The following is a 26885-nucleotide window of genomic DNA, read 5'->3' as shown; positions in this document are numbered from 1 at the left end:
CAGCATGTAGGAGAAAGAGGAATGCTGGTGACCTACTCTGTCAAATTCCAGTGTGCCTGCAGGCAAGCCTCTCCTCCAGTGCTGCGTGAGTGGAGCAGATGCTGTGCTTCTGGCCATTGACTTGAGCAGCTGGACTCTTGGATTCTCACTCGCTCTCAGTGAGGAAGGGTGATTGTGAGATATTTAGAAACATCTCACAATCAGTAGCAAGTCCAAGTATTTAGTGTATATAGATTATTCGCCCATATGTGTGATGCACAGAGACCATGAAGAACTCTAGATGAAGAACAAAAGCTGTAATAGATACATCAGAAATTATGAACTATGAAAGGGTTTGTTTGCCCTAGCAGAGAGATTCAGAAGACACAGCATCTTGGGAAGTAACAGACATTCAACGTCATATGCACAATATCGCTGAAGAACAGGAAACTCTCATTTTAGTCACTCTTAGCTGAATGCACAGTACAGATTTAACAGTGTAAGTAGCACTCCCAAGATGTCTCAATAGTGAACACCTCCAGACTTGGTTTTTCAAACACATTTGGCAAGTGGTATGCTCTGGTCCCACCTGCCGCCATCAGCTTGCATACTTGCTTGGCTGTTGGTAAGCCTGCATTTTAAAAAGCTACCTGTTAGGATCTTTGTGACACTCTTTGCTTCATAGCAGGTACCTGAATTAACCTTGGTCATTATAAGTACTATACTTTAGGGTATTAGGAGAGCCTGTTGTGTATGTGGGATGAGGGTGTTGTAGGACTTTTTTTATCTCCATCATGGTCTGTTGTTTTGTGGGGGAAGAGAAGGGATGCATACAGGCATCCTCTGCTCTTGAGCAGGTGGAAGTAATTCAGTAGTACACTGGTGGCTGCCTGGGTGCGGGCTGGAACGGCAGAAATAAGCAAGAAAATTGCCATCTTCTGTCTCAGATTGTTCTGGAACATGCTCATTGTTTTACTTGGAAAGTTTTTCATTTTAGGATGAACTAATTGCTGTACTATCAGTTCTTTACTGAGGTGCTGATATTTGTTACTTGTTCCTGAGGGCAAGAACTTTAGTAGATGTTGGGTTTTTATTAGAATAATTTATATCATAGCTTTCCATTCACCAGATAAGGGTTCAAGGTATCTTGATAACATTCAAAGAAAGAAAAGCAACAATTACACAAGCATTTAAAAGCAAAAACAAAACAAACAGCATTGCAGGTAATTAAAAGATCAGTCAGTTTAAACTACCAAGGTTAATGAAAACCTTGCAGTATTTACATGGGGACAGAATTCAAAAGGAGATGGAGCCAAATAAACCTGCAAGAAAGAGTGCCACAGTTGCCACGAAAATGTTCCTCAAATGTATCCTGACTAAACCAGCTTCTACCCATGTTGGGATGCAAAGGAGGAGCTGCTTAGTGTGGCTCTTAAGGAGCCTCTGAAATCTTAGTATGTGGGCAGGGTGATATGAAAAGAAGCTCTTTGGGTATTGGGACACAGCCAAAGTATTTACTGTTATAGGTACCCTGGAAATAGTGCAAATATTATAAATGGGCATATTCTCTATTCACAGCAATGTTGTATTTCTTTTGAGCATCCTTGCTGCTGCAGTCTGGGCAAATTGCAGCATCTGCAGGTTCATCAAACATGGCCCCATGTAGAATACCATGGTTCAGTTTTGATGTGGCCAGGCCAGGGTCATTGTGGTTAGGTCAGAGATGAATGCAGTTGGCGTAGCAGTCTAAACTGAGGAAAGCCCTCCCCTTGGCACAGTGATTACCTGAACATGCAGGTGTAATCTGAGCATCCAGGGGATGTTTATTTTGTTGTATGGAGGGAAACTGTGTTCTTTATTCTTCTTTTTGAGGCAGCCAGAGGGGAAGCCCTTGGCCCTCAGTTGGAATATTTGCACGTTCCACTGGGTGCATCATTTATGGGGGGGAAGGGAGTGACAGGCCATCCACGGTCGGTTGATGAGCTCGCTTCCTATGTGATGCACTTGCATTGTAGATGGGAGATGTCCACATAGCAGAATCTAAAACTTGTGTGTGGATCAGGTGTCAAGCATTTTTAAACCTTGTGATAGTTGACAGTTATGCAAACGTAACATTAAAACATGCTATTGGCGCTGTCTTAATTTCTCTTTATGTAAATTTGGGCAAACATATCTGAACGCTATCAACGTGTGTTAGTGCCGAAACTGTAGAAGAACTGTTATGCGGAGTCATTGACCTGCAACTGCACAAGTGGTGTCATGGAAATGCAGCATGTCCATGCAGTCTATGGGTAATACTGTGCCCATTGTTACATACGCTGTCTTTGGCAAACAGTTGTTGACTTGCTGCTTTTCCCATGATGCATTTGTGATACTGCCCTTTGAGACTCCACTCTAGTTCTTATGTAATTTGCCCCCAATGAATGTACCTGCTTTAGTAGGGACAAAACCAGTGTAGCTCTTCTTTTTCATAAAGATGATCACAAAAGGATGGGTGTTGTACATCTGATCATTTTGGTAATCTTTTGGGCAATTTCGTATCACTTTGCAATTGTGGAAAGAATGAAAAAGATGTTTTTACATACTTAGCATAGTGGTATCTAGAAATGTGGAGCTACTTTTTTTCAGACTCCCCAGTTCAAAAGGTTGCTGTAGCAAATGCATCTTTTCATAAGGACTGGAGCAGGGAAGTCTACTAAAATCAGTGCAGAAGAGCATTAATGGTAGAATACCAATAAAATGTTGTAATTAAAGCTTTAGAACTGAAAAACATTATTGCAGTAAAAGTACATCAGATAAAAACACCAATGTCTCATCAATAAAAAGCAAAAACAGCAGCTACCAAATAGATGTGTATCAATTTAGACACCAAAATGTTGTTTTTCCTTGCCAGAAGGACAATTGATGGAGGTAGCGTAGCCTCCCTTGGCAGCAAGTTCCAGTACTTGGGAGCAGCCATCAAGAAGGTCCTCTCTATATTACCAGCAAACATATCTCAGGAGGAGATGTGAAAGAAGGGCCTCTCCTGAAGATCTTAAGACCCAGGCAAGCCCAACTGGGGGAAGGTGGTCTTTCAGGTAGCCTGCTCCCAAGCTGTATATGGCATCCTAGGTCAGAACTAGAACGTTGTGTTGTGCCCAGAAACAGACTGGCAGCCCTTGAAGGTGTGGGGTCAGTCACATGCTGTGTGCAGCTGGCCTCTGTTAACCTGGCTGCAGCATGCTGGACCACCTGAAGTTAGCAAGCAGTTCTTAAAGGCAACCTCACATACAGCACATTACTGCAGTCTGAATGAAATATAGTTAAGGATTAGGCACGAGATACCATAACCAGATCAGGCATGTCTGTGAATGGCACCGATTCACAGACATGTCTGATCTGGTTTGGCTGTGAAGTGGCACAGTTTCATTTGAGTTGGGAAGGTTTTCCAGTGGGAAGTGATCCAGAAATGTGAGCTCTTCTGCTTGCTGTAAAGAGCTGCTGTGCAAAAGTAGTTCAGTGTTAAGAATATTTCTGTTGCATCCTGTTTCTGCTTGGGTGGCCCCTCTGCTGCAGTTGCATAGGTGAGCACAACTTGACAGGCAGGTCTTTTTGTTCTGGATACAATAGCACTGTTGGGGTAATTACATTTGCTATAAATAGGCTTACATTGAAGAACATGTGAAAGCAGTACTCCTACCCTCTGTTGACAGGCAGGTGTAGCTTCTGAAAGGGATTCCCTCTCCCAAGCAGTTGGTCTAACATCATAACCACCAGCTCATTTACAGTAACATGCCTGCTTCAGGCTCTGCACCGCTGCATAGACTCTGTGGAGGAGCTGTGGGGTAAACCATTCTAGTGTGGCCTGCATTTCGTGGATAAGTGCTGGTCTTAAGGATCAGGCTAAGCCCTGGGAGGTCTTGCAAGCTTAGTTTTACTGATTTATTTCTAAATACAATAAAGGTATAATATTAGGGCCTGTGTGCTTAGTGTACCAATATGGACCATTAAATGTCTGTTGCAGTGGAACCCAGATGATAGGCTGAGGGTGGGCAGTCCCATAAGGGCAGCCAAGTACCCCACTGAGTTCTGTGCCATCCCCCAGGAGTTGTGTGACAGTCTGCAGAGAAGCGCCCCTGTTTTCTGGGTGCTTATGTAGTGATTTGACCCATGTACAGTCCCAGTAAAATGAATGAAATGTGTAGGGTGTTTTGTTTTTCCTTTCAAGAACAAACTATTGTTTGCAACTTGGTGCACCTACCATGATTGCTTCTTTTCTCTACATGTTTCTCTCCAGGCCTCTGGTTGTATCTCGCAGGAAGCAGCCTACCCTGCTTAACTATGATTGGCTCTCCTAACTTTGGGTACAGGTCAGTCCACCGAGACCTGGAAGCACAGGTTGCAATAGTGACAAAAAACAAAGCCCTGCAGCAGCAGTTCCATCAGGTGCGTAGCTGAGATTTCATGAATGCTGAGCTTTATAATGGGGTTGAGGGAAAATGTTTGTTCAAAAACTGCAGTAATGGCAAAACTGCCTAAGGGGAGCTTGCATGAGATTCCACTTGAGGTCACAACAATGACAGTATAAATTTCCACAAATACCTGCTGTAGCTCAGAATGGGTCTGGAGTAATAAGAATTGGCTTCTTCTGCAGGTTTAAGAACATGAGAAAAACTTTAAAGTGGAGCCACTTGAGACCAAATTCATTCATTCATTCATTCATTCATTCTCTCTCATTGTATGATATATATGTTTTCTTTCTCTTACTTGATGGTGGTTGTTATCTGAGGAACAGCTCATGGAAAGTGAGCTCTTAGAGGCCCGTTAAAGCTCTAAGCGTCAGTCTCTAGAACTGTTTCTAGTAGCTCCCAACAAGCCTATGGATGATATAACAAAAAATGAAATTGCTGGCTGTTTTTTCCCCAAAAAATGGTTTTATTCTTATGTTTTCAGTCAACAATTGTTTGGCGTTATCTTTTCATGTGCTTGTTGTTATGCTGTGTACTTTTTAATATAGCCTTCTAGTTTTTAAGGTTAATAAAATGAGTGCTTTGGGTTGTATAATATTGATGCTTCTATAGTCTTGATTCCTGTCTCCATTCATTGTCTCCTTTTGGGCTGCTTTTTAAACTGGCATTCTTAAGTCTAGGTTTGTATGGCAACAAGTCAGTTGAATTTTCGCACATGTATTGCAAGATTTGGTCATATTAAGTTCATCCAGACTTAGTTACAATTATTTGTACTAAAGCCAGACTTGATTTACATTACATATCAGTTGAGGAATGATCACATGAATTCCCCTTATCCCCCCTTTGAATTGAAATGTATATACATGACAATTCCTGATGCTAGAAACAACAATTTAAAAAACTGCATAGATGTACAGGTAGAATGTTGAATAAAATTTGCCTTTGAGTTTTTGCTGCAATCAATCCACAAAAATCAGGTATGAGTTCAGGCTGTGAAATGCAGGTAGGATCTCCTTTCATGCCTTTTTGGGGAAGACAGAAGCTGTTGAAGTAACATGTCTTCTACAAAAATGTTGGACATCTGCAAAATGAAACAACCCTCCCAGTTCCCTGGTAAGTGCAGACAGGTTAGGAGAAGAGTCTTTTTTCACACTGTACAAGATTTCAAGGAAGGCAAGAAATAGAACGAACCACTTTTTCTGCAGGCATCCTACAATAGTGAGAATTGTTCATGCCACCAGTTGCCCACTTTGACGCTTTGTGCATTCTAGCTTTCCTGTAATACTTCTCCAGATACTGGAGGACTGACTGGGCCTTTTCTTTAATTTTGCTTAATATCATTTATCTGTTGGAAGTACTGTAAGTATTTAGTTGACAGTATGGTATCACAGAACATTGCTGTTTGGCTACAAAGAGCAGCCTCCTTGTTACTGCATTGCAAATTTAGGGAATATTTTTGGAAGAAGTCCTGCTTATTCAGGAACTGAAATTCCTTTGCTGTAATTCATTCTGGTGAAGCCACGTGGGAGGTGCCTGGAAAGTAGGTATTCCCCAATATACTCACTTTTGTAGTCTGTGCTTCTTAGTCTTTAGAAAACATAATTTCTTGTTATGTGTCCATTCTTCAACATCTGCCTTATTTCTCTGCCTTTTGTCATAGTTTGAATATTACACATCTTCTGGGAAGGAACCGTATTATGATTGTGCTCTGTTCAGGGTCTAGTACACAGTCTTAGCAGCGTTGGAACAGGGTTTAATGGCATTCCCACTGCTCAGTGGCAGAACTTAAGTTAGTCCCATTTGAAATTATCTGGAGGGTTTCTAACCACTCTGGCTTAAGTTGCAAGTGCCTTATAGAGGTACGAAGCAACTTGTAGTCTGGAGAGTTGCTTCAGATCAGGTGCATTAGCTCCTTTTCCTGTGTCAGACAGCCAAAACCTATTACTAAATAGGGAGAACACAGTGAGTCAAAGGGTCACAGTTTAAATTTTTGATTTTTTTTTAAAGATTAGCCTTGAGAAATGGAAGTTTGCAGGGAATCAAAGCAGCAAATAAGAATTTAGTCTGCATAGTCGAAACCTCACGGGCCAGATCTGTTTAGTGAGATTATAAATTGGGTGACTGCTGGGATTGAGCTGTGCCAGCTTTGGTGCAGTTAGGATGAAGCTGGGCAGAGGTCCCATAATTGTGTCCAGACTCTGTGTGTGCAGTAGCCCACCTTGCTAAGTCAGACGCATAAAGTGTCCTTGGGGTGTAAGTGGTGCTTTCAAATGGCATGTGGTATCACCATTGTAACAGAGGCGCTGCCTTCTCCCTCCAGCTCTATTGTTTACACTCTGAAGGAGCTTAGTATTTCTGGGAACTGCACTGAAACCTTGACGGCACATTCATTTTAAAATGCAGCCTAGGAGCTTTTTCTAAAGAGAAATGATTGGTCCAGTCTCTTGAGATTAAAGTCAGGCTTCCTTTTTGGACAATTATAGTTCAGGGTTTGGCTGTATTACGGGAAAGTGCATAACTGCAGGGCCAAATCTTGCAATCCTTTCCTCCTCGTTGTATTTGTATACATATGTGGGTTGCATTCTCTGTGTGTAATTACTTGGGTTTGACTTAGCTGGCATTTCAAATACCAAACTTTAGAAAGCTTGAGGGTCAGATCTGTGTTCTCCTCCTTCAGAGGAATGTGTGATGGGATGAGATCTCTCCATCCTAATGCGATCTTTCGATCTGATCCAAAACAGTTAAGGCAGGCAGTGATGGTAGAGGCTTCAGCCAGAATCTTGTCTTGTGATGAATGGGAAACACCTTTTGCAGGCCACACTGAGGGCAAATATTCAAAATCATGAAGTAGTTTTTTCTCTCTGCAGGAGCAGGAGCAGCTGTATTTGCGTTCTAGTACAGTGTCTGCCTCAACCTTTGAGCAGCCCAGTCGTTATATCAAGCTATGGGTGAAGATGGTAACACCACTGATCAAAAACTTCTTCTAAAGAGGAGAGAGAGGCTGGCCCTTGGGTGAGTTTGGTGTGTTGCTGTTTATGTGCTCCTCCTGTTGGCAAGCACTACAGTTAAGAAGAAATGAGAATGGGCTGGTTTCATTTCATTGCCTTTTTCTTTGGAGCATTGTTTTCCCTGCACAGGCTGGTGCTCAGGGGCCTGCATTAGACCTTACTGGTAACTGCTTTGACATCACATTCCTTCCAATCGGTCCTTCTGATTCTTCCCCAAGGAGTTCACTCAAGGAAGTATTTTGGCTTTCAAAACTTTTGAGCCACCTTTTGTTCAGATGCAAGTGACGTCTTTCCTATTAGTTACGAGCATGCCTGGGCAAAGGGTGCAAGTGGCCCTAGTAACAGTGGCAGTCTTTTCTCTTTTCCGTCATTCTATCAACTGGAGACATGAGTGGACTTTATTCTGGGAGTAAGGGGACGAGCAACACTATGGCATTTCACATTATTAATGTTTGGCTCTCCTACTTCTTGGTTTTTGGTATGGAGCAGAAAGCCAAGTAACCTTGGTTTTCTCATTTTCTTCTGTACTGAAATGGGAATTTTATTTATGCTGTCTTTTCACTTCACTCTTTCCTGGAGTATGGACCCTTGATTTTATTGATCACCATTGAGTATTTCGTGTTAATGTCATAGGTATTCAATGCATGTTAGGTGCCCGCAGTATCTGGTTACTGTCCAATGTCTTTTCTTTGTTATCTTGTTAGGGACTCTGAGCATTTAGGATTGCATGCTCCTTTTTTGGTTGTTTTTGGACACCTATGGATGGTTCCTGGTAGCCAACTAGATTTCTGGTTCTCCATTTTTAAGCAAAGTCAAATTTCTTGTTCCAAGGAATTCAAAAGAGCCAGTGTGGTGTAGCGGTTAAGAGCATGGGACTGGGACTCAGATGATCTGGGTTCTAGTCCCCGCTCGGCCATGGAGCCAACTGGGTGACTTTGGGCCAGTCACAGACTCTCAGCCCAACCTACCTCACAGGGTTGTTGTGGGGATAAGATGGAGGAGGAGATGTAAGCTGCCTTGAGCCCTTTGTAGGAAAAAGGCAGGATATAAATAAAAAAAGTAGAAGGGTAAAAATCTTAAGTTAGATGAAGAAAAATACAGTCAGGGGCTCCAAGCAGTGAAACTAGTGAGGGGAGCAGCAAGGGCCAAACACTTCAGGAGAAGCTCCATCTTCCTCCAGTAGATCTGCACCTCTGGGACTTAAAAATTTCACCTACCTCGCACTTCTTAGAATGGTTTTGAAGCCAGCAGTGGGCCAGATTGTCATTCATGTGTGAGACTGAATGGAGGCTCTCTTGGAGAACTACAGCAGATGGTCTGAAAACCACATGGGAAACCACATGCATCTCGTATTGCAGCTGCTGTTCTTCTTTCATACAGCTCCAAATTCATAAAAGTGTCTGAGCAGTCACTGTTGGAAAGAGAGTAGATTGTCTATAGTTTGCTTCAGCATGGAGGCCATACTCTATGGCCTTAGCAAGTAACCTTTTATTACAAATAGGAAAGTGATCAGCTGGTGCTTTAAAAAAAGGTGACAGTCCAACTCAGGCAATCCAAAATATGCTTCAAGAAAAGGCAAATGAACACTTTTCTTCTGGTTTTGCTAGCTATGGAGAGGAGCATGCAGTTAAAGAGAGCACTGAAAGCTATCCTGGCCACTAGAAATGTCATGCCACATATGAGTGATTTCAGTGGATGTTCTCCACATGCTTTCTTGGCAGTTTGAAAAGATAAAAGATTTTTTTATTAGAGGAAAGTGGAACATCCCCACCTCAGGAGTGCTAGGATGTAGTATCCTGAATGCTGTGGAGCATCAAACATCTGAGTTTCAAGTGGGAAAAGAATCTAGATAGCTCTCACAAACAAAATGTACACAGACATCTTTGTTCTTTCATGTGTACTGGGGAAGAGCCAGAGCCGAGAGGACAAGTTATCTGTCATTGGTAGTAGACTGCTATTAATTCTTGTATGTGTATTCCCCCGAGGAGCAGCATTGTACTACACACAGAGCTAAGGAATGTATTTTTTTATTGGCAACTTGCAAACAACTCTAGATTTCTGAAAAGGGGGTGGTGGTGACATGATGGGGTGGTCAGGGCTTGGGTGTCAACTCTGGCTTTTAAACTTGCAAGAGCAGAGCTACTCCTGCAAGAATCCACTTGGCTGGCTTCTCTTTTGTCTTCAGGTTGAATGTCCAGACATAGGTGGGGCCTCGCATACGTGTCTTATACACTGGACACTCATACATGTTCTTGGTATCCATGCGATCCACAGGAATGGCCCTGATGAAGATAACCGGCATGGGAGGGGTCAGCTCCTTCAGGCGTGCGTCACTGATAACACCAGTCTGAACATCCCAGCGGGCACCTGCAGCAAGACAGGACCAAACTCTCAAGACTGGATGCTTCGCAGGGGAGGCCGCTTGGTTTGCAACAAGTGCTAAGGACAGGGAACCCAGCAGTACCACCAGCCTTCTGTTTTCAGTAGCATGGCTAAAGGCTAAATGTGCATGCTTGGATGGGGCTTTGGAGCTATCCCAGTAATTTACTTAAGCATTGGCAAGGTTATGAAAATTATTAAAAAACCAGGGTTCATATTTTGTGCTGTGCCTGTAGGTGTGTTATAGGAAGCAGTGCGTTCTTCCTTTCATGAGCTCCTTGGAGTCAACATAAAGCCCACATCTATACTCAGTTGAGCAGTAAAGCCCCCTTTAACCTAATAGCTGTTAGAGAAAAGATTACTTTTCCAGCCTAGAAGCAAAATACGTAACAAGGGCAATTGAGTGGGTACTTCGGTTCTTCTTCTTTTAAAATGTCCATTCAATGTGATTGATAATATAATGGGCATGTGCTGCCCCCTGCTGACATTCTGAAGACATGTGAAATTAAAAAGGCAGCTATCTAAATACTTGTCTGGTTCCTTTTGCAGCATAATATATGTGTTATAATACAGCTCTAGATTGAAGTCTTGGAAGTACTCTGAAAAGAAAATAATCTTGCCTAATTTCTGGCCAGTGAAGCTCTATTTGTTTGCATGGAATTTATTCCTACCGAAGCAATACTTACATCTTAAGTAGAGATCTAGCCAAAACTAACAGAAAGCTCCCCATGAAGCTTCAAATGACAAAGATGGCTCCAGGAGGACCCCCCCCCCCCACAAAGCTGTGGGCCTTTTCCTTCAAAGGGAGTGCAGCCCCACTCAGAAGAGTTTAAACACCTTCCATCTGGACAAACTACTCATTAACAGCATCTCAATCTTGTCTGGACCGAGCTTCAGTTTGTTAGCCCCCATCCAGTCCACTGTTGCAGTCAGGCACTGGTTTAGCACATCCACAGCCTCACCTGATGCAAATTAAAAGCAGCGCCTCATGCCATCACCGTGAAGGCAAAGCACTCCAAACCTGCTGATCCTGCTCAGTGGTTTCTTGGGGCCATTGAACAGCAGGGGGACAAATCTGACCCCTGAAGAATGCCATGCTCGAGAATCCACAGGGCTAAACAATAATCCCCCAAGTACCACTTTCTGGAGCTAGCTAGTCAAATAGAAGCAGAACTACTACTACCACTGTACTACCTGCCCCTGGTCCCCACTCCCCCGCCCCCTGCCAGCTCATACAGTTGCCCCAGAAGGATTCCATGATCAACTCTATGAAAAATCACTGAGAATATTGAGTCCAACTCCCTTGTCTCTCTCCAGGTCATATGAGACCAAAGCTATTCCCATGCAAAAACCTGACCTGAACCCTGACTGTCTCATCCAGGAGCACCTGGAGGAATTCTGATAAGGAATCCTGTATCCTTGTACCTTTCCTGATGCATCTGGCAACTGAAGCACCAGTAGCATAAAATGCTCTCAGACAAAATTAGAAGTACCTTGCCTCACCTCTACTGTCAAAGAAATCAAACAGGAGTGAAATAGAAAGTTGAAGAAAGGGGGAAAAGTTGTTCCACAGAACAGGATGAAGTAGAAACTGCCTGGACTTCTGCTAAATAAGAATTCTGTAGAAGCCTCTGACAAACTTTACATTATGTCAGAGGCTAAATTGGTGGGCGGAGCTGGGAAGGAGCAGATCACTACTGTCAGAGTTCTGAAATGTGCTTGCAGAGAAGGCTTTTGAAGTTAGTCCAAAGAATGTGTGAATCTAAGCCAAGAGCTGCAGGTTGCCTAATCTTCACCTACAGTAGCAATCTGCCAGATTGCCTTTACCTTCCATGAAAAGCCCATGCACGTAGGAGCCCTCTCGAGGTGGCGCTGTCATATCTTCCCGGTTCTTCTTGGTAACTTCCACTGAAAGGCACATTCTGTCAAGAGGCCACTCATTTTTCCTAGCCATGGACTGCATAATGGCTGTGAGGAAAGACTGAGGGTTAAAGAAACCTGCTAGCCACACAGTTGTAGGGAGGGCAAAATCTGTCGTCCAGGCCTCCAGTTCCTGAAAATACAAATGATAGATTACAGAAATGGATGCTGGGGAGGAAGGTATACATTAAGCTGCAGTTTGAGGTATGTTCCTGATGGGGCCCACAGTTTGCACTGGCAAATTCCGATTAGGTAAAACCTAGACAGTTCTTACTTGAATAGGAAGTCTCAAACTAGCAGGATGTAATATGCATTTGCAAAGCTTGAACTGGCTTTACTTTGGTAATCACGTGCATATGTTTAGGCCTTTGCTGTACATACTACATGCCTAACTCCACATGCAAGGACAGCTGTAAATCATTATATTAGCGTAAAATTGACATCCAGTGATGAGAGTATGCAATTTTCTGTAAAGCCTGATAACCTAATTCCTTGGTAAACTGAAAACTTGCACTAGAGCTTTAGCCAAGTTACACAGTTCTTAAGGCAACGTCTCCCTCACCCTGATCCGGAGCAGTAGATCAGCATACCATGCTGCTAAGCCGAGCAAAGATGGATAGGCACGGTTTGTCCAGGAGTCAGCCACATTATCATAATAGAGAGCATTTGAGAGGTCTTCCATGTCTGTCGTGATAGTCAGTTCTCCCTTTGGGAAAAAAACTCACAAAGTTTTTAATTGGTTTCTTCCATCATCATCTTAACTTTTTATGCCTGTACCATCTATTTGAATGATAGTGTAATTCTATGAAAATGGTATCCTGAGCTAAGATTCTGAATACCTTGACAATAATTAGAGTCCTTTCAAGATTATACCCTATGCAATAAAGTGTACTGTCTTTCCTTGCCTGTGGTGGAGTTTTCAGGCATTTTTGTTCTAAGTAATGTTAATGTTGTGGCAATGCTAAGAAAACTAGATTTACAGAGCCTTCCAGCTAATGCTCTATAACTGTCAATGCCTAATACTAGGTGATTGTGTAATTATGATACAAATTCCTAGCAACAGCATACACACACTCATGCGTGCACATGTACTTAAAAGCATACACTCTTCTGATCTTTAACATCTTTTAAAAAAATCTCTGTTGGATAAGCATCTTTCTGCATGGATGCATGTGTCCAATTTCTGTGAGTTGCTTTATGTGGCCTTGGGCCACTGTGTGGGGTTTCTGTATTACTCTATTTCACTGATCTAATCAGTTGCTACTTGTCCTTCAGTGACAGCATTCTTCTCTCCTCAGCCAGACTACACAATTCTAGGGGTGCGTTTGTTTAGCAGACAGGAAGGAAACTGCAAGATAGCAAAGCTTGGAGCAAGGCTATGTTTCTCCTGCCCCTTCCCCTCACAGAGCTGTGGGAATTGGTGCTAAGGTTAAATTTGATTGAAGCATGCATTGATTGACAGATTATCATGAGGCAGTGGATTCTCTGGATTCTCTCTGCAATAAAGTCAACTACCTGCCAGGAAATGTAAAGGGTATCATGCCGAGCACCTCAGAGCCATCTGCTTCAGTGTTCCTGTCTTTGTATCCACAAGCTCTGCTGAATCCACACTATCTTGACTATAAAACAGGCACCCTTGTCTGCCCATTTAAAGTGCTCCTCAGAGAAGACTTAGCTGCCAGAAAGGCCAGGAAAGATGGAAATTGAAGACTTGAACAATTGGGTGTTTCTTAATACTTAGAGTGCATCTCCAACTTGTTTTTCCTGTGTCAATCCAGCATGGTTTCAGCATGCTAATTGAAAATAATTTTAAAATGTTCTAGTACAGCATTACAAATACCTTAAATTATGCCCCTACCTTCAACCCCAAGTTTAATTCTTTGAGAGAACGTCGAATTTCACTGGTTAGGATGTTCATTCTTTCACATTCCTGGATGGCAACTACCACATAGGGAGTTTTCTCAGCAGCCTTAGCCATGATTTCTGTCATATTAAATGGTTCAGGAAGCCTGTCCATGATCTCATCTAGCACAGCCTTTACCTATTGCACAGAAGGCCCAAAGAATGTTTCACTCTGAGACACACATGGAGAACATCTGCGCCACAGGGAAATCACAAGCACGGTGAGTGTCCTGTCTGAGGGACTGATTTCAGAGCAGCGCGTTCCACATTTCTGGGGCCCAGCACACACAGAAACGTTTGGCCGTGGGGGAACAAGACGCTGCTGCTAATCAGGAACCACCAAACAACACTGCAGTTAGAACAGCAACTGGTCCCTGCCATCCACTGCTGAAGCAAGCGGGTTGCCATTTTGTCGCTACCTTTTCCTCTCGGGACACTCCAGTTCCTCCTCCAGAATCTGATTCTTTGGGTTGCATTTCCAGCACAGTGCGGAAAAGTTTTTCTGAGGTGACAGTGAGGAAACCAATCTCTGCATTAGGATGAAGCCCATACAGGTAGGGACTTTCAGGTGGAAGGTTTTCATCGATATATTCGTGATAGCCCTAGAAAAAAACATATTATGTGGCATCTTAGGAGAGGGCAGCTGCTGCTCCTCAGTGGCTCCAGCCATGCAGCTCAGCCAGCCAGTCCACACTGTCTTCCAGCAAGCTGCAACAGGTGCCATGCCCCTGCTTTGGCGTGCTTGCTTCCCAGCATGGCTTTGCTCTGCTCGGAGTGGCTGTCCCAGGCTGCCTCCCTGAGCCACATCTTGCCGTGGCCTCTTATATGGCAATCCTTCACCTCCCTTCCCGAACCCTCAGAAGACCCGGCTGCTGGGGCTGCGCAAATGCCTCCTTACCTTGTAATCGGAGTTGGGTGGTATAAGGAAACCTGGTGCCAGGAGCATTTCTCCTTCTAGCATCTCCATACGGATATATTCACCCAGGTACGTCCGGCATAGCCTGCGGTCCCAGTCGTCGGTGATGTGTCCCCCATACATAATCTCACCAAAGAGGTACCGCAAGTCATCCCAGGGAACCTAGCAGGATGAAATACCATCTTTGGGAACAACACCAAGAGGAGATAAAGGTGACTCTGGTCCCCTTACTGTGTTACAAAGGAATTGGGCTACTAGGCTGGCATATGAATGCAAATAATCAATCAATCAATCAATCAATCAATCCAGCTGTTTATTGTAGGATTATGGTAACTCAGAAAGAAAAAAAACTCAGCATGATTTTATGAAAGGGAACATTTAGTCTCATGAGAAAATCCTTGACAAAGTAATACAATTTTCAGCAAATGCAATTTTGCTGACTGAAATGTAGCTAACAAGGATCAACCAGTGGAAACACAAATAGTGACTGGGTCCAGAGAACATGATAACATGCACTCAAGAGTTGAACACTGCAAATTATCGTGTTGTCTGAACCTAGCTGAAATAACCCATGGTGAGCAACCCATAGTTCCCAACCCAACAATAAACCATGGGTTCTCTTCATGGGTTGTTTGTGCTCAGCAGGTATAGGTGTGTTCAAGCAACACAATAACCTATATTCCATCAACAACAACCCATACTCAGCTTGTGAGAGTGCATTACCATGTTTTTGAAACTCCTCTAATCCCGTCCTCTGAAAGTAAGAAAATACCTTGGAATTTGAGAGGAACACTTTACGATTTTGAGTGGGCTAGTAACATTATTTTCATTCCATTTACAAAGTACTTTGCTTGAATGCAGCTATAACCTTACAGCGGGGAAAACTAACTTCCCAGTTGCAGAAGGTCTTGCTCTTCCGGGAGGAATCTGAAGTTGACATAAGCAGCCTGTTTTGAATGTCTCCATGAGTACAGATCTCGAGAAAGCAGGAATGTGATCTTCACAAACTTAACCAACTTTTTTAAACATTTCTCTTTCCCCAGTACCATGCAATGCACTTTTGGTCTCATTAAAGCATGAAATCTGGAATAATTGATTCCCATCTGCAAAGGCTTTAGTGATCAAACCATCAGGAAACAGACAAGCAATTCCTGCTTCAGTTGCTTTGCCAAGGGAATTATGCATCATTAAAATATTTACCTTCACATTAGCTTCCAGGTAATTATACAGCACATTGATGGAAATGGTGAGGTCCCCATTGTTAAATGGGTAAGACCTATTCCACCCCTGAGCTCCAAACTTCCGCCGTTCTGCCACCACTGCATGGAAGTAGCAGAGGGCAAAGAGAATACACTTGAATTCAATTTCTTTTGTGCACATTTCCAAGGTGTCCTAAAGGTGAAGCAGAAAAATAATCAGGCAGTGCTTTTACACAAGGCAGAATATCAACAGGTAAGTAGTGGGATATTTATTTCTGTGGGAACAGGTAGAGGCCTAGAAGCAAGTTTTAGCCTGCATTAAGTTACTAATGGTGCACTCCTAAAGCCTCCTGCATTGTGTGGGGGCTCGTCGGATTATCTGGAGCGCCAGTCCAGGCTCCTCTGACTTCAGAGCTGGAATTCTCAAAACCTTCCCTTCCCTGCCCCACTCCCTGCAGCCGGTGTGGAAGCAACTGCACCGGTTGCCCCTCCAATGGTGCACATCAGCTCAGAGAACAGGGAAAGAGGGGTGCTGCAGGGAGGAGGCTGGTGCCAAGGGCCCTCGCCATCTCCAGCATCCTCCTTCCTTCCCGCTTTGTAGAATTTAATCTGCATGGCTGAAGATCTCTGCTGCTGCACCTCACGCACACAAGCCTCCCAGTTCAGGGAAGTGTTGGCAACCAGAAGGGAGGGCGCTGGGTTGAGCCCTGAGGCACTTTGTATTACAAGACAGCAAAAGCCGTACAGCTTCTAACATCCCCCATTTCTTGTCGCACATGCATAGGACTGGACCCTCACTGCGCATCTCTGTGGCCATCCGCTCACTTTTTCCAAAGCATCCACACAATGCGTCACCCATCCACTGCCATTTCCCCAGTCTCTTCTCAGTCTTTTTGCAGACTGCTGATCCTCCGACTTTGTTCAGAGGAATGGAAGAACAATATAATCTCCACAGGGGTGGGTGCTTTTAAATACCCAGCCTCTGCGCTGCGGTGGCCTTTGCTGGTAAGGCACCGCTAGGGGCGGCATTTCTTTTCAGCCTTACTGCTGCTCGGTGGGCATCACGTGACTCAAGACAACATGGAATCTAATGTGATGTGGTGCCACATGCCATGAGCTCTGTTCTGATGGTGGGAGAAGCAGGGCTACTGTGAAAGGTCACGTGTGCTTTCCGGAGAGAAGTGGGAGGTCATGCACTGTTGCTGGGTGCTTTTTAAAAAAGACCGGTACCTGCATGGAGCCCACCAGAGCTGCCCACAAATCCCACTGAAATTCGCAAGAAAAAGGAGGGAAAGGGAAGACGGAAGGAAGTTGGTGGTGGGGAACAAAACTTGGAATAAATGATGCAAAACAGATTCTGCAGCCTTTAAGCTACTCTTACTGGTAACAGTTATAATACTGCTAGATTAGACCACACTGCACAGAACTGGGAAAAAACCCAGAAACATGTTTTGGGGAGAGTGACAATGGGCTGAGGAACACATTGTGTGCAGTGTGAATGAGCCAGATGAGGAACAGAGGGACAAATTGTCGCTGCAGGGCTGCTATCTGAGGTTGAACACTACCAGCGACTTTCCAAACTGCCCTTATCCTCTTCTCCCCAGTTCTTCTGCCACCATCACAACCCTTGTTCAAACATCCGTGCAATAGCTGAGTACAAAGGTGTCCAAACTCCTACACAGACACACGTGTATGTTTTTAAGTGGCTTAATATATTTTGCTTGGATAAGTACAGGGCCTAATATACAAAGTTATGGAAAGAGCTAATCTGAGGTCCAAGCTTGAGCCAAGCCCGCCTTTTAAGCCCGTCACAACCATCGCCTAGACTTTTGTTTTCTGTACTCTCTCATGCCATCCAACAGACAATTCATACATGTCAAGAAATGTCCCCAGGCAAAACAAGACACAGTAATACCAAGGTGAATGATGAATTACAGGCACAAATGCATGTTAGACTTATCTAGGGAAGAGATGGGCGCGCAATCATGTTTACAGCCACGGCACTGAAGGCCAAGCAACGAGGAAAAGCTCCCACAGCTGCAGCGCAAAGCAAGTGGCTGCAACTGCGGAGACAGAGTCATAACAGACGGAGCGGCAGAGCCGCCGCCTTGCCTGTGTGAAGAGGTCCAGGGCCTTGTGCAAGTTGGCGTGCATGCCCGTCGGAGGCTCGTTGGTGATCTTAATGGCGTTTTCCAGGAGGCCCTGAGGGATGATGTGGGAGTCTGGGCTGGGGGCAGGCTCCGCGCTCATGAAGACTCGGTAATCGTTGTGGCTCCCGGTGCTGTACCGTTCGACCTTCTTGTCCAGTGTGCTCAGCCACTTGGCAACCAGGTGGATATTCTGCAGGATGCAGAAGGCACACTTTATTTGCTGCTACTCAGGCTTAACTTCTCCTCCCTCGCTCCAAGGCATTGCTCTAACTGCAAACATGAGGTCCTACAATGAGGACAGAAAGCGACTTTAAGCTGCCTTTTCTATACCACCAAGGGATTCTGTCCTGCCCCTTCACTGAGGCTTCTGCTCCTGGAGTCTTTCTGGGATTAATTTTGGCTCCTTTACACGTGCTTTTTTTCCTTTGCCTTTCTGAATGTCCCACTAGATGGGGCTGAGGCACAGGAGAACTGTACAAATACGGCAGGGGTTCATAGCACCATGCACAGATGTATTCACAATGAGCCAACCTGGCATAGGAGCAAGGGTGCCGGGCTGCGATTCAGGGGATCCGGGTTTGAGTCCCCAGTCAGCCATGAAGCTCACTGGGTACCTCTGGGCTGGTCACTCGCCCTCAGTCAAACCCAGAAGGCTCTCATGGAGCTTGGGAGCCACCTCGGGGTGCACACCCAAGGAAAAAAGGCCGAATACAAACGCAATGTCATCACCACCACCACCACACCATCATCTAGCCTGTCCTCCTTAGGGAAAAAAGACTGAAAATAACTGCAAAAAACAGGACAGGCCACTCCAGGAGGAGGAGGACACAAAGCACCAGCTGCAAGCTACCCTGAGGGAGGACTCCGGAGCTCACAATCAGTGCCTCATACATAGACAGGATCCTAGCTATGAAAGAGAGCACTGACGGGAATCGTGCATTTCATGTTAGAACAAGTAACAACCTGGAGCTTTAACTGTTCTTCTTACTGGGGAAAAACATTCTAGTACAACAATGTGTTCTCTGCTGATCATCAGTTTAAAGCTGCCTGCGCTCAGCATGCCCCGCCCCTGCTTGTAGGCTATCTGTGCTTTCCCTGGCACACGTGTGCACGCACGCACGCACGCACGCAGGTGGGGCCCTGCACTTGCAGCAGCGACCTGCTTGAGTGAGGAGCCGGGGGCCTGCAGGCTGGCCCGACAAATCATCTGGGCTGTAACCGAGTTCTAACCCTTTCCCTCGCTCCATGCCTGGGATTTCTTGGTGCGAGATATTTCTCACTTATACGTATCTTGCTTTGCCCAGAGGCTGATGGGGCCTGGTCTGTAACATGATGATATCACCCCTGCATAGCTCTGTGAGCATGGGAGGGCGAGCGTGTGCCTGCGATGAAGGAGGGCCGCCTTGTGCCAGGAGAAGCACCTTTGCAGCACCGGAGGGAGGGAAGGAGGGGGGATCCCCGCATGTGGGGATTACAGGGTTCCCCGAAACCCTGGGTGCTGCAAAGGGGCCTTTGGTCCTCAGCATCACTGCAAACACTAAGCGGGCCGGCAGGTGCTCCATTGCCTGTTCCTGGTTAACTTTCTAGGCGGCTGCCATGCAGCACGTGCTTGTGCAAATGATCACCCCGGGTCATTTTTGGTTTCATTTGCAAAGTCCTGGCATTCCTGACAGGTCGCTACAAACTATTTAAGCCGTGAGTGCGAGAGAGGCGCAGAGCCAGGAGAGCATACGAAGCCGCAAGCCATAAGCAGGATCCCTGCGGGCCTTTGCGTACCTGAAGGATAACCCAGTGGCCCTGCACTGCAGCAACATCCAGAGCGTGCTCTGCCACAGCCTCTTGGCCTTGTCCTAGGGACACGTTGTGGATTTTCCCATTGTCGATGGTGAAGCCAAGCTTCTGACCTAGGAAAAGGATACAAGGGAAAGAGTGGCGATCTTTCATTGCTGGCTGTTGCTCACATTTCCACTGCACTGGGGCACCATTACTCAGGCTACTGGCATACCGAGGGCTTCAACATCCTTCAGTGGATCAACCCCGGGAGAAAGAATGAAGAATATTGGGGTAGACTGGCTGCTTTCTTCATATGACTTGGAAAATTCAACACTTCGGCCTTCCACAAATTTACTCCCCATCTTTTCTTCCACAAAGTTCCTAAGAAGAGCATTTGCGGTGAGGGAGGGATGAAGAAAGGAAAATCAGAGTTTACAGGCAGCTCATGTTGACAAAGGAAATCCAGAGAACTAACCTGCATGGCCATGAATGAAGCAACAGATTCAACAGATGTTTATTTCTGAGCAGACCCAGCTAGGATGGCACGGCACTGCTAGAGCCGAAACGTAAATGCTCGGGACGGGCACATCCCAGGGTGTGAGCTGATGAGGACTGGTAGAGGATGGTTGAGGCCCACCGGACTCCAGTGGCTGCACTAGCGCACATCCCCGCATCAGCTTGCCAGACATGTGATCTGGCATAGATTCTCGAAGGGAAAGGCGCTCTTAGCTAGCGTTCCCTTGTTCATACAGCAACAGACCCTTCACTCCCCTGCAGGGCGAGCAGCAGCCAAATTGGTGCTACAAAGCTGCAGCAACCAGTGATTAGCTCAGAAAGATGATCCTGTTGTTTCTTGGTTATTCTCATGCAGTGGGATCACTCCTCACAATAGTCAAAGGAAGCCTCCTCTCAGGGTGTTTCGAGCAACAAAGATTGTGTTAACATGAACGGAGGGTCTGCTGAAAAACCTGGTAAAACGTGAAAGCTTCTGTTTCTATTGGAAGCCTCCCCCAACAGCCCTTCAATATGTTGCAATCTGGCAATTCTTGCTTCCTGGGCCTGTCACTGGCAGGCACACCTATGGGAAGCGTTCGCTCCCTGGGAGAGCTGACTCGAGTCCGCTGGGCCTGCATTCATTGCTGGATGCAGAAGCAGCAGATCTCTCAGAGCAAAGCCCCGCTCGTCGGAGCGAGGGTCCATCCAGTCCAGCGCGCTGCTCACACGGTGGCGCGCCAGTTGCTCACAGCACTGCTCGAGCAGGAGGGGTGCCGGAGCTCTGCCTGCCCCAGCCCCGCAGCAGCGGTGTGTGCAGGCAGGCTGCCTCTGGCGTGGAGCCGCATGGAGCCCGTGAGGCTGGATGGCCACGGTTCCTCTATGGATTCGTCCAGTCCCTTGCAAAGCCATCTAAACTGGTGGCCAGCACCCTTTTGGTGATTCCACAGCTGATGCGTGTGCTGTGTGAATAAGTGCCTCTCTTTACCTGTCCTGAATTTTTCACTAATCCGCTTCAGGAGGCGACCCTGAGTTCTTGCCTTATGGGGGAGGGAGAAAAATGACTGCCTCCCCACGTACTCCACATTAGGGGAGGCACGCCGGTCATGCCTCCTTTCACTGGCCTTTCTTCTAGGCTATCCGTCCCCGTTGTTGCAACCATTGCTCACAGAGGAGTCCTCCCAGCCCCCTGACCGTTTAGTTGGCCTTCCTCGCACTTTCCCAACTCAGCTTACTGGGCCATGGTAAGCTAAGGATCAAATAGATGGGCAACAGCCAAGCTGCCCAGTCATTAGCACAATTTTCAGTTTTTAGAGTCCCCCACACTTGTATCTTGTGCTCTGTGGCGAAATTATCTTGGTCCTCCGAGTATCTGAATCCTTTCCTTGTTTTCGAGAGGCAGGAAAAGCACAACACATACTTGACTGCATAACTCATGCGATCGGGCCTCATGCATCGCATCATGCACAGCTTTTGCAGGGCTGTCTTGTTCTTCCATTCTTTGGGGAATACTTCCTTCTCAGGTGTTTCAGACTCCACAAACTTCTTCCACCGTTTAGCAGAGCCTTCAATATCACTGTCCAAGTTTTTGAACTCATCCATCTCTGAGAGTACCTAGAGTATCAGGGGATACAGTGCTGAATACCCCTTGCCCACCTGCCTCCAGCTAAGCTCACAGGTTCAGGCAACGCCACCTCCTGCTCTCAAGAGCACAGCTCCATGTTGAGTGACGCAATCCCCTCCCACCCCAGACTCCAACCCCTGCCGCCTGCTTCCTTGCTGCCCTCCTAAGAATCTCCTGGACCACTGAGCATGCTGCCTACCTTGCCCAAAGGTGGGCCAAATGAAAACCAGGGGCTGCTGCACATCCTCACTCACTGTCAGAGGACGGCCAAGTGGGAGATGCAATGCCAAAGGTGCGATTAGAGGAGCCCCCGGAGGGACCGAGATGACTCCCTGGCACGAAACGGTTCGTGCTCTTTCAGCCACTAGCATCGAAGACGATCTCCTTACGGTCGGCACTCTTCAAGGGACAGTCTGAAACAGCCCCCCTAAAGATTGGGGAAGGCTGAAAGGCAAGGAGCGCTCGCCCACTGGATGGTGAACAGCTTCACTTACTGAGCAGTGGGACTATCTTTTTCAAAATGGGGCTGGGTGAGCCTTACTGTGACACCCATGGGCTGTTGTGCCATATGAGCCAGCCCATGGCCGCTGCAGCTCCAGGAAACAGTGCTCCCAAAGACTGGCTGGCTGCCCTAAGCAGTGTGCTCCCTCCAGATGAAAAACCACCTGGGGTAACTCGTCCCAGACACAAAGCGAGTCTTTCTATTTGAGGTAGCCGTGGTGATGACTCAGGGAAGGTGTTACCCCAGTACAATTTCTGCTTACAGGACTGCTCAGATATGGTTGAACAGGTCTTGCTGGTGCAATTTTAATATCAGGGTTCATTCAGACCCTGTTCCCTTATACATATATGATAATAAATCAACGGCCGGCAATGCTTTCCGTTTTGCAAGGACTTTGTAAAATAGCCTTTGGATAATCCCTTTATCCAAGCTGCAAGGTTAAGTCACCTCTGCAGCACCTTTGTCCTTTGCAAACACATGACATGCTTCATTGCTCCATCACCTTTGCCCTGGACGGAGCTCCTCGCCCTGCCTTTTGCAGATCAGTATGAGCTTGGTCCACCCCCCCCCCCCACACACACATTCCTGCCACCTGGTGAAAGAGCAAAGCCTGCTGAAGAACAGAGGAAGAGCAGAGAAGCCCAAGTGGCGAAGCTGCCTCTGCACCAAGAACTGGATTCTGTCCCAGCCTCCCTTAGAAATCATGCGGGTTTCAAGCTGGGTTGGCAGGGGTGCCCAATGCCAGTGGGAAGGTGTCACCGATGCTTGGAGTGATGGGAGAAATGCTGCTGGCATCTGTGTTAAGGGGGGGCTTCATGGGGTGCAACGTTCCCCACAAAAAGAGCCATTTTTTCCATGACCAAGCTCAATCAGTGCAGAATGGTGCGAATGCTGGCAAGCTTCCCTGATCATGTTCCTACCGTTTTGTAGCAGGTTACGTGGAGCAGCTAAAAGGCATTAGGCAAGAAATAGTGTTTCCAAACAAACCTTAATTCCACCCCATCCTTGACTTAATAAGAAATCTACTGGAGATGTCATCCCAGCTTTAAAGGGAAAACGCAGGAGAAAGTCCAGTTCCACTGGATTTACTTCTTTTTTCATCAACAAAACCTAGAGAAGGTATAAAATCAGGAACATTAGGACTGTTTATTCCACTGTTTTTGGAAATAAAAAGTGGAACAGCTGCTAAGAATTCGGTACTAATCTTGTTTATGGCACTGAGTCCATTAACAACAGAGCAGGGGAGCCCACAAGGAAGGGCACCGGACCAAATCCAGCATTATGAGAATGACTTCCATTTGTGTCACAGGCACCTCCCCTCCCCTTCCATGCAGCAGCTTCCTGCACACACCTCACATTTCTGGAGGATCCTCAAGTCCCCCAGAACAGATCTGTAGGGTATGCATGGGAGACGTAACCTGTATTCACGCTGCTGCTGGGGGAACGCCATGTGATATGATGCATAGCATCTATCCAGGGAAAGGCTGGCTTTGGGATCTTGTGGGGCCAAGCAGAGCACTCACTCCAATGGGATCCCACACCTCAGTGGCCTCTGTGCATTCAGCGTCAGCAGCAGTTGCAAAGGTAGAGGATGAGAGACGCATTCAATTGGGCCTTCTGCCAGGGAGGTGGCCTTGATGCTAATGGACTGCCCTGCAAGTTCTGACTTGACTTAACTGGATTGTCCTGACTGTTGGTTGTATTCTGCATGCATGCTCTCCTCTGCATTACTCTTCCACGCTTGCAAGCCCAGCAGCACTCTTGCTGCTCCTTCAGATTTTGCCTGCACGTGCTTTTGCCGGGAAGGTGCCCCGCAGCTTGTTTTGCAGGGGTCCCATTTTGTTTGCACCGCCACCTAAGCACCTTTGCAAGTGAGTGGTTGAGTAATTATGCTTCAGCTATAATAAAAAGTTCTCCTCACAAGGGTTCCATGGTTCACACAATTATGTGTCAATTACTGTGTTCTTTAGGCACTGCCAGCATGAAATCACCTCACCTGAAAGGCAACCTGGGCTAGAAAAATAAGCTTGTCGCGCTCAAAAAGCCCCCGGGCCGTGTACATGTAGACTGAATACGTGATCTCGTCAGTTAGGTTGATCACTCTGTGCTTCACATCATCGGCTGGCGCAGTGCGTTGAATCGCTTTCTCGAAGACCACGTTGAAGGCCTGCTCAGAAAAGAAGGCAAGCACACGCCCAAGGAGTTCAATGCAGTTGCAGTGCTGAGAGTTTCCTAGAATGAGTCCACAGACTTGATAAGCCATGGTGGTTTGTCATGCTGTCTGAACCCAGCCAGGGTGGATTCAGGCCACACTGGCTGAGCTCAGGCAGCACAGTATCCCATGCCTGGTTTATAAGCCACAGGGAGTATCATGCTGTGTGAACCCAGACATAGCCACAGGCAAGGTGCGTTTGTCCAGAAGTGAGATTGTCCAGAACCTGAGTTCTAGAGTGGCAGAAACATCAGGGTTCAAGTCTCTTTCCAACAGATCTTTTGATGTGCGGTCAGGGCAAGCTACTTCTTCCTGGCCCTCAATTATCCTTCACTATAATGTACAGTCACTACAAAATGGCTGTTAAGATAAAAGGCCACAAATGACTTGAATTGTGTGACAATAGAGGGATAAGTTAGTCTTCTTCACAAGCATAATCAGTGTTCCACCCAACCAGCTTGCGCCATTGTTCTTTACCTTCAGGGAGAACTGATAGATGGGATTGATTTTGTTGAGGTCATTTAGTATAAAATACAACAGGGATGACCTTTCTGCAGCTGGCCTGTAGTTCTCTCTTGCTTCATTAATTTGCACTTCAGTGATTTTAGCTTCTTTCACCTGAAAAACATGCAATCTGCAATTCACCCTGTGTGACTGCTCTAGAAAACCACCCTGCACCTGTATAGCCCTTCACTCTGCTGCTGGCATGGCGGGTCAGCTGCATGCTTGCCACAGACCACAGCAAGCCCTCCATGTGCTATAGCTGTGGCCACGAGAGCATCTCACGTGCCTTTTCTTCTATCTCATTAGCCGTGCGCTTGGTTGTCTCCAGATTTTCCACCAAGGCGGTGTCCCCAAGGAAGTTTCCTGATGCAGCAGAAAGCCTCGCCAGTAAGGAGTCCTCCAGCTCCTTCAGGATGATCTTGAATTCATTCTGTTGCTTTGTGAGAGTGGCCTGCAGCATAAAAGAGAAGGGGAGGAAATCAGAATTTGGTACTTACTGGGGAATCTCTTTTCTCAAAAGAGTGACCAGTCTGTGCAGTGGGGCTATAAATTCCTGGTCCCAGATGAGGCCTCAGCATACAAAGGGAGCTTCTCTGAAGCCACCTGTTGTAGTAAGTCACCCCAATATTCCTGATAACGCAATTTTTCAAGAACTGAGAATACAAGGTGCTTACAGCGCTGCTGTCCCAAGCTCATTAAAGGCAATAATTTGAATGCAATTGCTGGGGTTTCTGCCGGGGTCATGCAGAAATCACAGCATGTGGTCTTAAAGAGAGATTCTTGCAAGTAACTACAAACCTCTTGTAGTGTATGTTCAACCTGCCACAAAAGCTAACGGCTCAGATAAGCACTGAAAAAGGGTTGCCAACGCAAGGAAGAAAAAGGGCTTGCTGGCCCTCCCTCCTTCTTATATGCTATTGCCACCATATACAAGAACCCAGCACTCAGGTGCCGACCTGGCCAGGAGAGAAAGAGCAGCATCGGTGTAAGCTGTCCCAGCCCAGCTGCAGAGCTGTTTCCTTCAAAGGAGGGGACAAAGTGTAGCTCCAGTCACAAGCTGGCTTTTTCAGCCTGAACAGTTAACCGCAATAGTAGCCTCTTTCACTTAACAAATGAGAAAAAGCACACAATCGATTCATTCTTCTTCTGAAACAGATGTTCTATTAAGGAAGCCAAGCCACTCAAATAGAGCAAAGCAAAACTAAGAAGTTCGTTCTTGCACTGAACAGGGGGCTGGACATGATGGCCTGAATGGCCCCTTCCAACAGTTAAGAGACCTGCAGGGCAACCCCGTGCAGTGAGAGTAGCTGGTGGCAAAGGAAATGCTGTTCAGGCTCGCCTTGCTTGGGGCGGAACGGGGGCACGGGGAAAGAATTTTCCCTGCAGTTGGTTTGAATGGAAAGCAGCAGAGCTGCAGTAGCTGCAGGCGGGCACAGATTTCCCATTCCAGAGGCCAAGGGAGCAAGGGGGCTCCGTGTCTAGCAAGCCCAAAGCCATCCCCAAACTGGCCTGGGCACATCTGTGGAAGATCTTCTGACTGTCCCTGGAGCAGGGATGGTGGAGCAGCCATAGTGACAGAGCTTAGCGCAGGGGGCCAAGGGAAGCCCTCTGCGACAGACTTCCCTCTGCCCATGGAGCCGAAGCTCTATGGTATCCTATGCCCACAGGCTGGAACCACAAGATTTCACCCTGATCATCACTGAATTCATCTGCACGTCTTAGGGATCCCTACCTACATATTTAATTTAGGGAAATGAGAAAGTCAGAATACTCCAAAAGTAGAAAGTTATCATCCTGTTGCAGTGAAGGAGGCAGGCCTTCAAATTGGGCAGGGCCTCATCCACTGGAAGCTTAAGTGTCTGGCCCTGCTTTGAGAT

The 26885-nt window shown here is 46.4% G+C and overlaps 2 protein-coding genes across 4 annotated transcripts in view; one reads left to right on the top strand and one right to left on the bottom strand.

Moving 5' to 3' along the window:
• The window catches only part of PGS1 (phosphatidylglycerophosphate synthase 1), a 41417-nt gene extending 31077 nt beyond the window's left edge, over positions 1-10340 (top strand). The window contains exons 8-10 of one of the 3 annotated variants that reach the window (XM_044419875.1): positions 4256-4404; positions 7295-7439; positions 9710-10340. In XM_044419875.1, coding sequence (XP_044275810.1) covers positions 4256-4404; positions 7295-7414 — 269 coding nt within the window. In that variant the 3' untranslated portion in view covers positions 7415-7439; positions 9710-10340. Of the gene's footprint in view, positions 1-2872; positions 3057-4255; positions 4405-7294; positions 7449-9709 lie in introns of those variants that run through there. The other 2 variants (XM_044419876.1, XR_006413714.1) reach the window with 2 other exon arrangements.
• Positions 9517-26885, bottom strand: part of DNAH17 (dynein axonemal heavy chain 17) — an 84052-nt gene continuing 66683 nt past the window's right edge. Inside the window, exons 49-63 of the mRNA XM_044420095.1 lie at positions 25295-25459; positions 24982-25122; positions 24289-24459; positions 23280-23402; positions 21587-21780; positions 19907-20055; positions 19678-19805; positions 17864-18091; positions 15753-15944; positions 14535-14714; positions 14056-14238; positions 13593-13775; positions 12297-12440; positions 11642-11867; positions 9517-9802 (exon numbers count right to left, since the gene is read on the bottom strand). Of these exons, the coding sequence (XP_044276030.1) occupies positions 9555-9802; positions 11642-11867; positions 12297-12440; positions 13593-13775; positions 14056-14238; positions 14535-14714; positions 15753-15944; positions 17864-18091; positions 19678-19805; positions 19907-20055; positions 21587-21780; positions 23280-23402; positions 24289-24459; positions 24982-25122; positions 25295-25459 (2655 nt within the window). The 3' untranslated portion in view covers positions 9517-9554. The remainder of the gene's footprint in view (positions 9803-11641; positions 11868-12296; positions 12441-13592; positions 13776-14055; positions 14239-14534; positions 14715-15752; positions 15945-17863; positions 18092-19677; positions 19806-19906; positions 20056-21586; positions 21781-23279; positions 23403-24288; positions 24460-24981; positions 25123-25294; positions 25460-26885) is intronic.

This window comes from Varanus komodoensis, unplaced genomic scaffold (genome assembly GCF_004798865.1).
Source record: "Varanus komodoensis strain SLA01 unplaced genomic scaffold, ASM479886v1 scaffold11, whole genome shotgun sequence".
Taxonomy (NCBI): Eukaryota; Metazoa; Chordata; class Lepidosauria; order Squamata; family Varanidae; genus Varanus; species Varanus komodoensis.
This window is presented reverse-complemented; position numbering and strand designations above follow the sequence as displayed.